A 16,398-nucleotide genomic window follows, 5' to 3' on the forward strand; every position below is an offset into this window, starting at 1 on the left:
TATAAACATTGGTTCAGCCAATAAAAGAAGATGGAAAACATTACATTTATACATCTTTCAAAAAATTGTGTGAAACAGTGGCATAAATCCATTCTGAGACTAACACCAGGACTTTTCAGGAGACCTGGGATGAAGGAGACAATAAGGCAGAGAGGGCCTCCTCACTGTCCAGGGCCGTTAAGTAAGTTATTACAGCCACAGTTTCCAGAAAAAGCCCTCGGTGGACATTAATTGCACGTCATGGTTGATGATGTTGAACTGGAAGTAATTGAAACGAATGACCATTTGTTCTATAATTTGCTGCTACCATGATCCACTTTGAGAGGAAAACTCTCAAGAAGTGAAAAATGCGGGTCCGACGGAGCGCTCCTTAAAAAGATAACCATCATATGTTGACAATTTTTATTACTTCCAGTTGGCGGGCCAGCCAAGTTATTTTTCTGCTGGAAACAAAAGTATGGCAGATGAAATGAGAGAGTAAGGAAAGTGGAATCAGTTTTGATCAAAAAAGACAAATAATTTAAACATAAAGGAAATGTAGTGTTTGGGGTATGATTGTAATGAAATACAGATGTTTGTTTTACTATATGGCCCTTAAGAGAGTTCTGTTTCTTCTTTTAGATATTTTTTTCTTTTCTGAAGTTGTCTAAATCCCACAGAATGTGGGGCTTGGTGCTTATTTTTCCACAAAACGTTTCTCTAAATCCCAAAAGGAAGCAAAAACAGAAAAATAAATAAAAAAGAATGAAGATAAAAAATAAAATAAAATAAGAAACAGAGGAGAAAATGGCAGACCAACATATTTCAGAAAATCATCTAAACCCCAGAGACGTAACAGAAGGCGAAGGGAGACACAGGGGAGACGAGTAGAGAAGCCAGTGGCAGCGAGAAGAATGAAGTCAGAGCACGCTCTGTGAAGTGTTAGAGTTTGGTCAGACCCGGCCCGGCCCAAACTGGGCTAAGAACGGCCTAACGGCTCACGGGCCAACCTGAAGGGGGTTTGACTCGTGCTTCCCCTGAGCTTCCCCTCGATTAGATACACTCAAGGTAAGCAGGAAGGAATCCGGATGGGCCCTGACAGGCACTTGGTGTGCTGGGAAATCTCATTAGGCCTATCTGAACGCCTTCCAAGCCCGCTCCCTGCTCCTGCACACCAGATGTGGGGCGAGGGACACATTTTAGATCTTTGTGCTCTGCAGTCTGGGAGCACTCTGCCTCTGTTTTTCCTCACACCCGATGGGAACGGAGACTTCAGATCCACGCACATACCTGATGTACGTTCCAATAAGGTTAGTGTATGCATTTAAAATCAGCTAGAGGTGCATATAGTAAATATGTTTGTGCTCTAATGCAGCGCTTTTCTAGTCTCATCTCCTCCTGCTTCTACCGGGGGTGTAACAAGATCTGGAGCCATAAAATCTCACAATATTACAAAACCATTAAGCAGTAACTTTCATGAAAAAATTTTTTTGTTTTTTTTCATATTTGTTAAAATGATCATAAATGCTGTGATAGTGTAAGATAGATATGTGAAAAAATTGAGCTTCTCTGCCTTCTCCCAGTATTAGCTGCAGAAATCCACCACTCAGTCAGAAATGGCCAATCAGAGGCAGGAGGAGGGTCTTAGCGCTGTCAATCACTCTCGTAGCATATTTCTCTGTGCTACGCTACAGCTGCTCCCCTTCAGCAAAGTCTGCCATGAATGCTAAGGCTAGTTAGCATAGCAACCGATGACAGTATTCCTTGAACAGTAAGTTGTTTTTCTTGTATGCTGCACATTTAGCAGCATAGAGGAGGTTGATTGACACACTCCTCCTGGCTCTGATTGGTCGTTTTTGACCAGATGCACTTTTGCAGACCAGAATACAAACACTGGGAGGAAGTGGAGGAGATCGATCTTTTCACAAATTATTTGTCTAATATTAAACTGTTACAACATGGTGACAGTTTTAACGTATGGAAGAAACATTATTTGTAAATGTTAGTGAAACTTTAAGCTTGACAATGTTCAACACCCTTGTTCTGGTTGGTCCTGATTTGATTATTAAAGGCAACGCTGTGTTCCAAGCAGCCCTCATAGGCCTGTACAACCAATAAGCTTTGGAGTCCGTTCCGGTTCCTGAACGTGTTTTCCAGCAGGTGTCGCAACTTTTCTGGTAAAACAGAAGTGTGCCTCACCTCTGCTCATCTCCTCCTTCTCCGTTGTGGTTGAGCACAATCCTCCAGAGGTCTGAGGCCACCAGCTCCTTCTGCTGATCAGTGAGGCTGAGGCTGGGCAGCTGCAGCTGGCAGGAACAACTTTCTGACAGGCTGAACTCCCTGTATGGGACAAAGGCCTGCTGGAGCTCGTCCCAGTACTCCAGACTGCATGGTACCTAAAAGAAATGACACAGTCATTTACACGACTTCCAAAAGTAACTTTTACATATGCATCTTATTTAGAGGCTTCATTTTCTGTTTATGTCGAGAGATTGGCATCTGGTCTGTGCTTAACTTTATTATGTGATTAAATATTTTAAATGTCTTATCCTTCTCGGGTCTACCTTTCATGAAATAATAATAAAAAAAGAATTCCCAATTTAATGAAGAACTTCAGTAGAATGTGGAAAAGGAGTATCCCTGTACCAAACAACAGCTGCTGTCCTGAAAAGTGCTCTGTCATATCACGAGTTGCTCACTCAATGGTTTTGACTAGATTTCAATATCCATTATATGAGCAGAACACATAATCACTTAAGCATGATGGTCAATCATAGTTCCTCCTGTTCCCTTTTGCCTTCCAAACAAAAAAATTTAAATGGACAGTTTAGAGATTCAGGTATTTGTTTTTGGAGCACACAAAGATGCGAGACTGTGACTTTCTTTTGTTTCTCAACAACCGTCCCAGTTCTAAACTCAGTGATAAAGCTAAATGTTTAACACCAAACACACATTCAAAGTGTTACTCTTCCAACCTAAAGTCTGTCATTTATCATCAGATTGCCAGAGAACTAAACTCAATACTTTTACACCAGTTAATCGCACAGATGTTTTCATCTGCACCCTTGCTATATCTACTAAATAATCTTGATTTAAGGAAAATTAGGACTCAGACCAAATTGCTCATTTCAAACAAACAGATTTTTATAACAATCTTTGGTGGAACCATCAGGAACAAGTGATTTTCTTGGACTCTTGCAATTATACAGTGATTAATAAAAACTGCAGTGGGCTTCAAAACCTCAAACACAGATGCTTTTAGGACTCTAGCAGGGGAGGACTTGTAGAACGACAATATAACTGATAATATCTTATATGCAGCAGATAGCTTTCCTAATATCCAGATTAGGAAACATATGCTGACGGCTTACAAGTATCATACGGAGCCCCATAAGGGATATGGAGGATTTTTTTTTCCTTTTGCGTTCTTTTCCAATAATGTACTGATCAGTTCATGCGGCACAATTGAATACTGAAAGCCGTTCTTACAGTGGCCACCAACTTTCTGCTATAAAGGGTTTTATAAGGTTTTTCCATGTATGTTAATATGTCGTGGAATATTTGAAGTTTTATATTTTTTTCTTCAGAATAGAGATGGAAAAAATACATCCAAACTGTTTGGACTATTTCTGTGTTATCGTGGGGTAATAAATGATTGTGTCTCTGTTGTGTTGGTCTGAATGGTTAATAAAGGGTTGTTTTCATGTGCAGTTCCAGCTCAGCCTTACACAAACAGACATAAACATGCAGTGAATAAAACAATTTTCAATTAGTTTTCTGCAAAAAAGAGTTAAGAATATATAAACACTAGAGATGTGCCAATCAGGTTTTTTCCTGCCGATTCCGATCACCCATGAGGGCCGATCACCGATACCGATCAACGATACCAATCACATTATTATTTTTTTTAATCATAAACACTACCGGTTACATTATGTGGAAAAAGGAACCATGAATTCACCTTAATTTMGACAAAAACTTGTTTTTAATGACTTTTTCCAAGAAAAAAACAAAACAGGCATTCTGCAAATTGTACTGCTATCAATAATACTATCTTTAACAGACTGATAACATATGAAGGCTCTGAAGAGGCTAAATAATGCAAAGAGTCAAAATAAAACCTCTCAACATTGCAAAAAAAATTCCATTATAAAACTTAACATTCAAAGGCAAATTGAACCCTCCGTTCAAGACCTTTCATCCCGGCGCTGCGTGTCCCGAGGCCGAAACATCGTCAGAGACCCTTCACACCCACAGCATGGATGGTTCTCCCTGCTGCCCTCTGGAAAGAGGTTTCGAATCATCCGGTGCAGGACATCCAGGTTCCGAAACAGCTTTTTTCCACTTGCCATCAGACTGCTGAACTCCCAACCGTATTGCACTTGAAAATCTGGTCTCCACATTATATCTGCCTCTTGCACAGAACAAAGAACTCTTTTACTGTTATTCCTTCACTCTATATTTTCTATATTTATATACATATTTACTGTCCTGAGCTGTATGCAACGAAATTTCGTTTTGTATTCACCTTGTGTATGCAATATGACAATAAAGTTTTAACTACTACTACTACTACTACTACAAATACAGGATCCATTACAATAAACAATCCAAAGTTACTGAATGAAAACTTTCTGATAGCATGGCGGCTAGCTGATTACTGCTAGTTCTGAGTGGCTGTTTCTGACTGAGCRGAGTAATTATGCAGAACTGGGAGGAGATCGATTATTTTTTCAGAGATTATCTGTCATGTTAGGACAGTGAAAATTTTAATACTTTCACTGTATTAAAACTACGTATACGTATATGTATGTAATACGTATGTATGTAATACATACGTATTACATACATTTAATACGTATGTAAAATAAATTTTTTTAGGTTAGATGCTGCAGCTTTAAGCAGAGGTTCGGTGTGAGAGTCACTACCAGGTGGAGCAGGAGCAGAAGCGGAGCTCCGTCTGTGAAATATTACTACCTGTAGCACGTAGCAGCGGTTCAACAGCGAGAGCAGAACCAGCGTCTTACATCGCAGCATGAAGACTTAAATAATTTTGCGGGTTATTTGTTTAGCTTTCTGACCGTCATGCTAATCCGGGTGAGTGTTTGTAGCTGTGCGCTGCTTTACCTGCTATCTGATCCTCCATATGTCTTTTTTACTGCAGTGAGCCTCGATGTAGCCAAACTCAGTCAAGCATGGCATTGTTTTTATGCCATATTAGATTCGTCGTGTTGATGCATTTTGACGTGCTTCACCCCATGTGCTTCAATTTTCCGCCGCAACACGCAAACTTCCCCATTCACTCAGTGCGTTATAGTTTCACGTCGCTTAGGATTTGTTGCTGCGTGTTTGCGCAGTGTGAAGGAAAGAGGAGACGAGCTGCACACGCAGGCTGCAAAATGACAAGCAGGTGATCGGGTTGTGTGATCGGCAACAAGAGACCGTGATCGGCGATCACCGATCATACACTTTTTCACGGAAATCGGCCGATTATGATCGGTGGCCGATCGATCGACACACCTCTAATAAACACATTTTCACTGAGACTTGTAATGTGTATATATATTTTACATTTTAAATGGACATTTGTGACTGTATACAGAATAGACAGGCAATATTGCAGCAAGCAATATTTGGTAATTGCGAGGGAATGCAAAATAATTTTTTTTCTCCAAAATCAAATCCAAATGATTGAAACTTCAACAGAGTCCAGACTCCAGCAAGCAATAATTTCTAAATATCAGAGAGTCCAGACCTTCTGGACGAAGTATAGAGGAGAGCAAGAGACTGGTTTTTACAAGGCTGGGACCAAAGCTGACTTCTACTGCTTCATAACAACTCTCTCCATCTGTCTTATCTACCTTTAAATCTAATCACATTTAAAATGGGTAGTTATTTAAACATTCTAGTTTTGTACATAGGAAAGATTGACTGGACACCAATCACCTCTGTCTGGCAGTCACTGAACACAGAACATGAAAAGTGCAATAAGCCATTGCTTCTTTTTTTGTTTTGCTTTCTACAGCACCCTGCCTCAATATCACCCAGCTGAAACACTTGATCTGCTCTCACTGCGAGTTTGAAAAGAAACATCATTAGGGTTGCTTCAATTACAACCTTGATTTTTGCCTTCATCAGACAAAAAAAAAAGACTACCTACAAATTTCTAATCTTGTCAAGAAATGACAGAAGACCACCAACACAGTAGGACTGCAACTCATCTCCACCATAACAGCACATGGCCAGATGCCTAATGCTTGTCAAGCGTATGACAATCATCAGCGCTGAAAAGCTGTGGCTGGTTTTCACACTGAATAACAGCTTCTGCTCATGCGTTCCTTTAAAGAAGATGTGATGAATCGTAGGGCGCCGCGCCAAAATGAACAGAAATGTGTCCCGTTCTGCTGTGAGAACGAAACCAGCTTCTCACATTTCCCGTGGCGGCCTGCACTACTTTGCTACTGATGGATGAAAAGTGGCAGAGCACTCCTGAGAACACACCTGAAGAACAGCAGGCGGAAAGTCATGAATACATGTGTGTATGTGGGTTAACAAGTGAATTGTTCACCGCAGGTGTACAGCTCCTTGGACAACTACCAAACTCTTGGGAATGTTCAACACACAGACACTAATGTTGTGTGTGCGTGCGTGTGTGTGTGTGTGCGTGTGTGTGTGTGTGTGTGTGTGTGCGTGCGTGTGTGTGTGTGTCCATTTGTCAGGCGAATGAGGTAACTGGAGGCTTACATCATGCATGAACTGTCACACAGGTTTTCCTAGAATCAACTCTTCCTAATTGTACCTGACAGAGTTGTGCACCCGCAATCCCAACGCCGAGCAACCGGAGCGGAAACTCACCGAATCCCTTTTGAGAACTCCCAGAGCCGGTTTGCTAAAGCACCATACGTGCTCTTTCTCTGCACCTGTGATACCCTATACACATGACGGCATACAGAAATGGATATCTGAGGCATATATGGTAGAGTGGAGTACATGTGCGCGGCTGAATGTGCGTCATGTTCCCGTCCAATTGCAGTTCTGGCTATGGAGAGAAAGTGGAGATGAATGACAACCAATTCATTGCTGGTCAGGAGACGGAAAAGGTTCGGGGAGGTGAGCACACCTGTCAAAAGTCCAACGGATTGTATATCTAAGAGCAGGACTTTTCCAGTTCTGGGAGAGACAAAGGAAATCATGTGTGTATACACAGGTGTGCGTTTGTATGCAAGTACATGATGCAGCGTGGGCAGTGTCAGCTTCCTCTGCCTGATTGTGTGTGTACCTTATCTGAAAAACAATATGCAAGTCTGAATAGCTGACATTCCCCCAGCTGGATGAGTCCAATCTGTGTTTTCCTCAAACATTCAACAAAGTGAGCCTGGCAGCTCGGCCTTGGGCAAAATATCAGTCGAAATGATGTGTCGAATGTTTTGGGTCTCATTTTCGGACGGGCGGTTCAAAGGCCTTGAGCACCGTGTTGAGGAATTTTTAAGTATTTAAATAGTCCAAACTGCTTACAAATATTTTTGGATTCAAAAGTGTTGGCAGCTCGCATAAATCTTTTCATTCCTGACACCCAGCTCTGTTTAGGAAAAAACTGAAACCTACCACTCGGCGGAGATTTATTTTTCTGGATCTGTTTGAGTGATCGCAGTTTCTCAGAAGGTTAACTCAAGGCAGGCACTCTAAAGCAAATACACAACAGAAAGAAATTATTTCAGGGTTCTGGGCTTGGCCAAAGTGTGATTACTAGTAAATTTTCAAAAAAATGTTTCTGCAATTGAAGACTCCCTCAGCTTACTCGGAGGCCATGGTTGCTGACAAGCACAGCGTCGTGTGCCATTATTTTTATTAACAATATCAACACCGCTATTATGTTATTACGCTGATGCCTATATGCCGGGGAAAAAAAAATCCGCAGCGAGCTACTTCTTATCTGCTCGGAGACGAATTGAATTGACATTGTCTTGAGCAAATGTTTATTCAGCAAATGCAATGAAAATTGTTCTGAATATGACTCCTGCTATGCTGTCTCATATGGGTTGATATACGTTAAAATTAATCAGTGTGGAAAATCAGGAATAAGGCCACGCTGAGATCTTTGAGCTATTATTTTGGTTGTTTTTTCCTACTTAAAGCCAAACTGGAAACTGGAAAAGAAGCTGAGTTTTTGGTGGATGAGGTGTAGAAAGTTCAAGATCAAATTAACCACATGGAAAGTCTTTTATTTTTATAGTGCAATAGTTGGGACTAACGCAGGCCTGCTCGAGCACTATCCTTCTAAAATAATAGTTATCTTGGCCATAATTGCGTCTCGCTCGTTCTGATTCAACGTCTTTATCTGAAGCAACAGATCACACCACCTGACATCCGATCCAAAACTCACTGTCAACAAGTGCGGTATCTCTACAAACGGCATAAAAAGCATGCATCAATAAAAATGCATGCTTTTTATGCATGAATTTTATATATATATATATATATAAAACAAAAAACATGACAAACAAAGCAGCTTGAGAAATGGTTGTAGCTGCAGGTTGCTCGATCATCGCAGGACATTTTTATGGCATTTGTCTCAGGCCAGCAGGGCTTCCATAGCAACTGAGCCTCGCTGGCACATGAAAGGCAATCCTAACACCGTCATGCATAAAATCAGCAGCGGGGAAGCGGATGGTGTGAGGTTTGTCTGAAAAAGTCAGAGCAATTTGGAAACTTTGTTGAACAGCAGTGGATGATGACATTAACCTATTTGCACACAGAACTAAGCTGGTGTGGGTAAAAGGTAATCTAATTGAGAACAGAATGTACATTGCGCTTATTTTATGAAGTTAGGTTGTTCCTCTCTTTTTAGCGTCTCCTCCTCTGTTCCCCCCATGGTGGGATTAGGCTGATTTCCTCACTATTTGGAGAACTCCAGTACTCTCTCTGCAGGTGGAAACCTGCCGGTTCTTAGCTGAACCCCAACAAGCCGACGCTTATGATATCGCTCCCTTTGTACTATACACAAAAAAACCAGCACAGCCAGCAATTTCACTTTGAGTAATGAAAGGTGGTTTGAATTTCCCCTTCGAGATACTGGAACCAGTTGGGAAACCGCAAGTATTTAAATGCAGGAAATCTTGATTTTATAAAATGTTAATATGATCTGCTCTGGGGACGAGCAAGCAGCAAGGCAAGGAGTGAACCCCCCCTGCTGCCCCCATTTAGCCCCTCTCCTGCTCATCTATTACACTCGGCTGAGAGAAGAGCTACAACAAAGGAGGAGAGGCCGCGTCGTGTCGGGAATGACAAAAACAGAAAAACAGGTGACAAGGAGGCTGAGTGGTATAAAAATGTCAGAGTCCATTTAGCTGCTCAGGAGTTCAATCCCCCTGACTCCACTTATAAATCATCCAAACATTCTGTCTAAATGACAGAGAATGATCAGACAGTTTAATGCTAATTTCCTCTCTCTTTATTATACATTACGTCTCTTTCCCTACCTTTACAGTTTCCATTTCTTCACAACTATCAGTTTCCACTTCCAAATGGCTATGTTGTAACTTTATAGGCCTGAGAAATTCAGAGCGCTGTCTCTTTTCTCTTCAGGTTCCCTCTCTGCACAGACAACATGTTAGATATGTGAGATTCCAGCGGAGGAAAAGCCTGGCTACTGCTGTGTGTGGAATTTTATGGACTCTATTTGGTCATTTTAGACCATTAATAATTTAAAAAAGAAAAAAAAGGAGGATCAGTAACGACTGGTTTACAGAAAGTCAAATGAGGTAAATCTGGGATGTAGAAAAGCTTTAAGACAATATTATAACACTTATGAAGGGAAATTCTTTTACTATTAAATCATGTAGAAAAAGCATTGGCTAAGAATTATGTAGTTAAAAAGTGGTAAAAAAGATCCAATAGCTTATTTTTTATATATGACTTTATTGTCCACAACATATTATTGAAGCGACTGGAGAGTTGGTAGAACTCTCCGGTCCAGTACTCAACTGGTTCTGACAGAGATCAAGAATTTCTTTGTTTCAATAGGAAACTTGTCAACATGTGGGGTACCCCAAGGTTCAGTCCTGGGACCCCTCATTATTCAATACCTATACGCTTACACTAGCTCAAGTTATAGTAAGTTGTAAGATTGGTTACCATAATTATGCAGATAATACACAGCTTTACATTACGGTGTCACCAGGTGACTCAGAACCATCCAAGCACTGAACAGATGTGTCATAACTTCCTCCAGCTGAACAGAAACAAAACTGAAGTTATTATCTTTGGACCTAAAGCGGAACAATCTAGAGAGTTATTACAGCTGGAAACTAGAGATCAGACCTGAAATCTGGGTGTAGAGATGGAGTCTGACCTTAACCTTCAGACATAAAGACAATTACAAATTCGGCCTTCTATCTCTGTTTATTGATTTAGATGATGGCATTTGAGAAATTGTAATGTTGGTTACTAGTTTCATTATTCTATGTTTTTAGAATGTTCTTATGTTTTTATTGTGTAAAGCACTTTGAGCTACAGTGAATATTAATGAGATGCAATGTTGGGCATTTGTTTATTTTCAGGCCCCATTTTTTTCTTTTAATCTTTTCTTTCCCGTCTTAAAAAAAAAAAAAAAGTTTAGTTTTTTTAAAAATATAACTACAGCGTGAGAAAATCTGAAAACCAAGAGAACTGCACACCTTTCAGCTGTATGGTGTGGTTCAAGTGAGAGGAGTCGAATCAGCTAATATTTAAAAGTCAAACTGGCCCAGTCAAAGTCCAGACAATCTAGATCAAGAGTTGAAAATTATTTGCAATCTGAGTGAATTCCAGTTGTTTTGCAGATTTTCTGTCCACAGATGTGAAAAGTTGTTTGAGAGATAATACCAACAAAAACTGGTTCTAGAAAATATTGAATAATGAAGGGAGAGAAAATAGCATGACACACTTTTTCAGATTGTTATTTTGAAATTGTTGTTCTGTGATGGACTCACAACCTCTCCTCTTCTTCATTCTTCGGTTCCAAACTTGCAGAACTAAATTTATGATTTAATAGCCATGTTCTTATTTCTCAAGTACACTGATGTCAATTTCCCTATTTAGTTAATGTTGCGTTTAAAAAACCCCACAAAAAAACCCCGCTGCAAATATCTGCTTCTAATTCCAAAATGAAGTGCTTTCAGTAAAAGATGTGTGCCTGGAGTGTCATCTTTTCAGCACTGCAGCATTTACACTCCCATTACCTGATTCCTTTTAACAGTCTTGTCGCATGTAATAATTCTTTGACAGATGACAAGAGAGGAGCGATATGGAAACCACATGTTAATCAAACCCCGTTTCCAATAGGCTGCTGCTGTAACGCTCTAATGTGAACGTCCATAGAAACCAGTCACATTTACCTCAGTCGGGAGTTAAAGACATGAGTTTTAAATATAAACAAACTGTGAAGCCAATAATGAAAGACTGGCACTACATACTGTTACCACACTGCATCATTAGCCAGAAAAGAATCTTTTTCACATTTCATTGGTGGGCAATAAAACATCATCTTGTAGATCTTACACTGAGGCTTCTGTTTGTCTTGGAGAAGACGACAAAATAGTATCTCTTCGCCCCCTCCCCTCGCAGAATCTTTATCTGTTGGACTCTTCCTTCCCGGCCTAACCTTGTCCTTACTGTCTATCACTACATCTTCTCTGCCTCCCACATCCAAGTGCTCCAGTCCCTACTGTAACCCAATATGTGGCCAATCAGCAAGAGGCTTCGGCGTTGTGCTTGCTGCAGTCCTTGCAGCTGTGGGGGCCGCGCTCAAAAGTCGCGCAGCTGCAGCACCTTCCAGTGCCCTGCCTCTCCTGGGCCGGCAAGCATAAACAGAGCGAACATCTGCATCGTAGGTGGAGCGACTGTGGGAGTCCAAGAAGAATGAGGGAGATAAGCCATGATGAAAAGCAGAAGGGAAAGGAGGAGGAAACGTAGCTTAACATTAAGGGGGGATAATTTTTTTGGGTAAAAATAGCCATGAAGGAGCTGAGAAAGTAAGAAAATTGGGTCCGTCTTTCATCTCTGGACAAAAAAACAAAACAAAAATAAAAAAACCCAGACATTTTTTTTAATTAATAATAGGAATCTTAACAACACATAAATAAGAATTAAAACTTTGTTGTTGAATTTCCCTCCCTAACTGTCAAAGCCCTTGAGAAACATTACATCGCTGCAACAATGTGCCGTTTTATCCTAATCTACTTTTTTATTGGACTTTTAATGAATTCTTGTAATATATTGCAACAGATGTGGATAAATCATCTCTTGGTCTACAGCTGCTTTTTATAAATAAGAAACAACAATAGTATAAATCTAATAATAAGAATGGCATTTATTCATTTGAAAAAACAGGATTTAGATGCTGAGAAAGACAATTACAAAAATGGAAGGTTTCAAAATGAGCAACAGTTGCTATGACAGCATTCCGTTATGGCTTTAGGGGGGGAACAAATAAGCTTAAATTAATAAATCGGGTTCCATCCTTTATTCAAAGCAATTATCTGGACAGTGAGGCGGTGGGTAGGAAGACGGGGGATGAGTGATGGGAGGAAAACAAGGATGTTCTAACCCCCACCGAGGCCCTGCAGGCTCAGTAGCCGCAACAGACCTGCCAAAATATAACCTCATCTGGGGTTGAAGGCACCTGGCTATTCACACCAGAGCGCGGAATGACTTCCACAGCTGTCCGAGCATGTATTACAAGTTTGGAGAGACAGCAGAGGTCTCGGTCATTCCGTAACACGAGTCCTGACAGGGGAATCGCGATGGCGCGCAGCCCAGATCTAAAACCGTTTGCTGCTCTTTCAGTGCAGGTGATGTTAGGCAGGGACCTGGGAGAGGAATGTGTGCATACTCTTCTCGTCTTACGTCTTACAACCCCAACCTCGCAGCAGACATCCCAATACAACTGAAGCAATAAAGATATACATGCAACACGAAGTTGCTTGATAAATCACGAGTCTCGCTTTGTTGCGGTTTTATGGTGAAATAAAAAAAAAAAAAAGATCAGGGGTTTGTATGAAAAGCAGAAACTGAGAAAGTGTTGAGTGTTTGTGTTGGTGACATGTGCGAGCCCCATGCTACCTGCAGGACGTCCCCCAGGTCAGCCGTGCTTATTTCAGGGTCCTCGGTGGTGTTGAAAGGGACGGGCGTGATCCTGACAAAGGTGAGAACGCGCGGCTCAGGGTACCGCCACAGCATCACCCCGGGGCTGTCTTCGGTCTCACTGTAGAACATGACCTCATGGGGTCCCGGCAGCTTCTGGGATCCTGGGAGACAATATGAAAAACAATAACTACAAACTGGATGAGCCGGTACAAACAGAAGGATAATCAGGTGCACAGCAACAAAACAGAAAACATGAGTCCTTATGCTGCAAGGAAACAAAATGAAGGTCTAAGAGATGCACCATATCAATCAGCTCTATACTGCACGGAAAAAACAAAGTTCTTAATGGGGCCACATGGAAAAAAAAACTTTAGAAAAAGCATTTGTAAGCCAAATTACACAGGAACATCAGATGCAACATGTCTCATTAGCAAGAGTCCTGCGAATTTAACTAAGTCAGATTTTGAGCAAACTTTTAAAATGTTACAAAAAAAAAAAAAAAATCACAAAAAGTAACAAAGTGGAAAAAAATTAACTCTTCTCCGGAAAAACCAAAAAACTCCTCAAGCGATCAAAATCATTTTTACAAAACTGAGGAAGTTATTTTGAATTTTGCAGTTTCCATCAATGTTTTGTAAGGAGATACTTCAAAATCTGTCTTAACAAGAAACACACTTTAATGGAAACACTTATAGAGCCATAAACAACTACATTTAGTTTAAACTCATGTCCACAGGAGTTTCAAGAGGTAGATATAACCATGACTTTCTGCAGTAGTCAGTGAAGACTGAGGCTTTCTTGTGAATTAATTGGATTAGTGTTTGGAATTTGGTCTAAATTATCACAACCTATTACTGAATATGAACTGCAGAGTCACTTCCAATCCAGACTGTCAGACTTTTAAAGGTCTAAATGCCGTCAGTCACAGTTAGTCCTCTGCTGATTACATATTTCAACATTAGAGACAGTAAGGAATCTTAGTGACGAGGTTTGGAACATCCATAAAGAAGAATGAAGAGCTTGAAGTGCATGAAGTAAAGAAAGCTTAACTAAATAAGCTCACGCTATAAGAAAAGATACACAATGGACCTAAAATCTAAGTTGTAGACAATTAAAACAGGAAACACAATTTGAAATATTTTATTTGGATTTCTGGTGGAATGTTTAAACAAATTGTTCGTATTTCCTTCCTTAGAGATCAGTCAAAACTCGTGTCCACTGTTGCACATAAGAAAAAAAGAAATCTGGAAACCCTGGATCTGCATTTTCTGAATGTTTATGTGTGTCAGAAGCTCTCCATAAACAACGTACCTTAGTAAACATTGTTGCCATTCTGTAAACATGTACTGATTAAACCGGGCCAAGCACCTGCAGCAGCTGGACAGCACAGGGCCGAAGCTCCTGAGTGATGTTTGACTTACGTCTCAGCTGCTGTTTGGGACCCGTGTTTATTCAGGAAAGAGAAGAAGGCAAACAGGGAACTGCTGCTTTTGTCTGACCCACTCTGCCTGCGTCCAATTTTACTCTTTGCAGTGAGAACTTTTTCACTGGTAACTTCAGACTAGTTAAAAAATTGTGGATGAAAGAAAGAACGAAAGAACGAAAAAAAGAAAGAAAGAAAGAAAAAAAAATATTTTGCTGTTTTGTTTGCTCTATTCCTAAGGGTGAGTGAGTCACTGTCTCACCCACTTACCCTGTGAGTGAGTGAGACAGTGACTCTCCCTTCTCTCTGACCACCTTTCATTTACGTTTTGCTCATGTAACCCAGCCATGTCTGAGCTGGACCCTGGGGACACCCGTAGCCCGTCTCTGTACTTTGGGGCACTGACTTTTCTCACTGCTGACAACATGTTGCAGACAGACTGTCCTCTTGGTTCCAGTTCACCACTGTACGTTCTTCAGCCTCAGCCAGAATATTAAATGCATCAAAGAGCAGTGGAACAGTGCAACAAACAAAGACTCAACCACAGCTGACAGAGTGGAAGGCTGGGCTTCAGCCAGAGAGAAGTTTGATCCTCTGTGTATGTTGCTGTGAGTGTCTGTCTGTGTGTGTGAACACAAAGCACAAAGAAATGGAATAAACACAAAGTTACTTAGAGTGGAAACAGGCGGACATGCCTGATGAAACTTCTTTTAACAGAGAGCTTTGATCTAACTCGGTTTTAAGCTAATACGCATCTTAACTGACTTTTAACTTCCTAAGTTTTCAATTTTTAGTTGAAATAATAATTAGTTTTATTTTGTTTAGAAAAGAAATGCACTGGACAGTCGATCATGACAGGAAACAAGCTGGTGTCTTAATGTTACGCTATCTCCTGAACAATGTGCTTAAAAAGGACAATGTACCTACCTTTAAAAAAATATCATCCAAAATGGAAAAAAAGTATGAAACAACTGCAAACCCACCAAGAAAAGTGATGTGGCAACCTACTCTTCAGGTAATCACACAAGCAGCTATGACTCATGGTGACTCTGGAAGAGCTCAAGAGATAAATAGCTCAGGTGGGAGAATTTGTTAACATGACAACTTTGACTTGGCCTCTCTGTAAATCTGGGCCCGTATTCTAAAACAATCCTAAAAGAAGCTCATGGTTTAGGAAAATTCTAAGAATTTCTGAAGATCTAAGATTTTTCTTTAAATTTTACCTTGGTAAGGTTGAAGCTATTCACAATGAACCTTTGACCTTACGGAGATCAGAAAGTAACAAATTGTTAGGAGTGAGGACTTTTACTGAACGTACCTGCGTCTAAAGCCAGACAGATGGCAAAAAAACAGACAGAAAGATACTGTCCATAAAATGGATAGAACTGTGACAAGAGCAGGCACTGCATGTTGATGCCTTGGGGCGGCAAAGTCAATTTTGCATAGTGTCATCATCATGACAGGCTTTTCTTAATCCCGTCTAGATTCCATTATTAATTTTAATCCACTGTTTATTGGGGGCATATGTTTTTTTTTGCCTGTTATTTTGTTTTGTGTATCAACCAATCACAACCAAAAGTGCCCTTATTGATTTATTTCAGAAAGAATCAAAACATGAAAGCTACCAGGTCACACTGTATAGTGAAGATATTTGTCTGACGGCATTATGAGTTTGGTTTTTTTGTTTTGTTTTTCTGGCAACATTTGGTCCAAACTCCTTACTAGTTGGTGGCTGTAATGATCTATGGAGTTTTTTTTGCCAACCACCATTAAACAAGTAGAAGGATCCCTTGAAGACACACCTAACAACAGGGTCAATCACACCTAACAACGGGGTCAATCACACCTAACAACGGGGTCAATCACACCTA

General features: G+C 40.5%; 1 protein-coding gene across 3 annotated transcripts in view; it reads right to left on the bottom strand.

Moving 5' to 3' along the window:
• The window catches only part of vps13b (vacuolar protein sorting 13 homolog B), a 312,942-nt gene that overhangs the window by 63,739 nt on the left and 232,805 nt on the right, over positions 1–16,398 (bottom strand). For all 3 annotated transcript variants that reach the window (XM_008432898.2, XM_008432900.2, XM_008432899.2), the window contains 2 exons: positions 13,081–13,265; positions 2,179–2,375 (listed from right to left, as the gene is read on the bottom strand). In XM_008432898.2, coding sequence (XP_008431120.1) covers positions 2,179–2,375; positions 13,081–13,265 — 382 coding nt within the window. The remainder of the gene's footprint in view (positions 1–2,178; positions 2,376–13,080; positions 13,266–16,398) is intronic.

This window comes from Poecilia reticulata, linkage group LG16 (genome assembly GCF_000633615.1).
Source record: "Poecilia reticulata strain Guanapo linkage group LG16, Guppy_female_1.0+MT, whole genome shotgun sequence".
Taxonomy (NCBI): domain Eukaryota; kingdom Metazoa; phylum Chordata; class Actinopteri; order Cyprinodontiformes; family Poeciliidae; genus Poecilia; species Poecilia reticulata.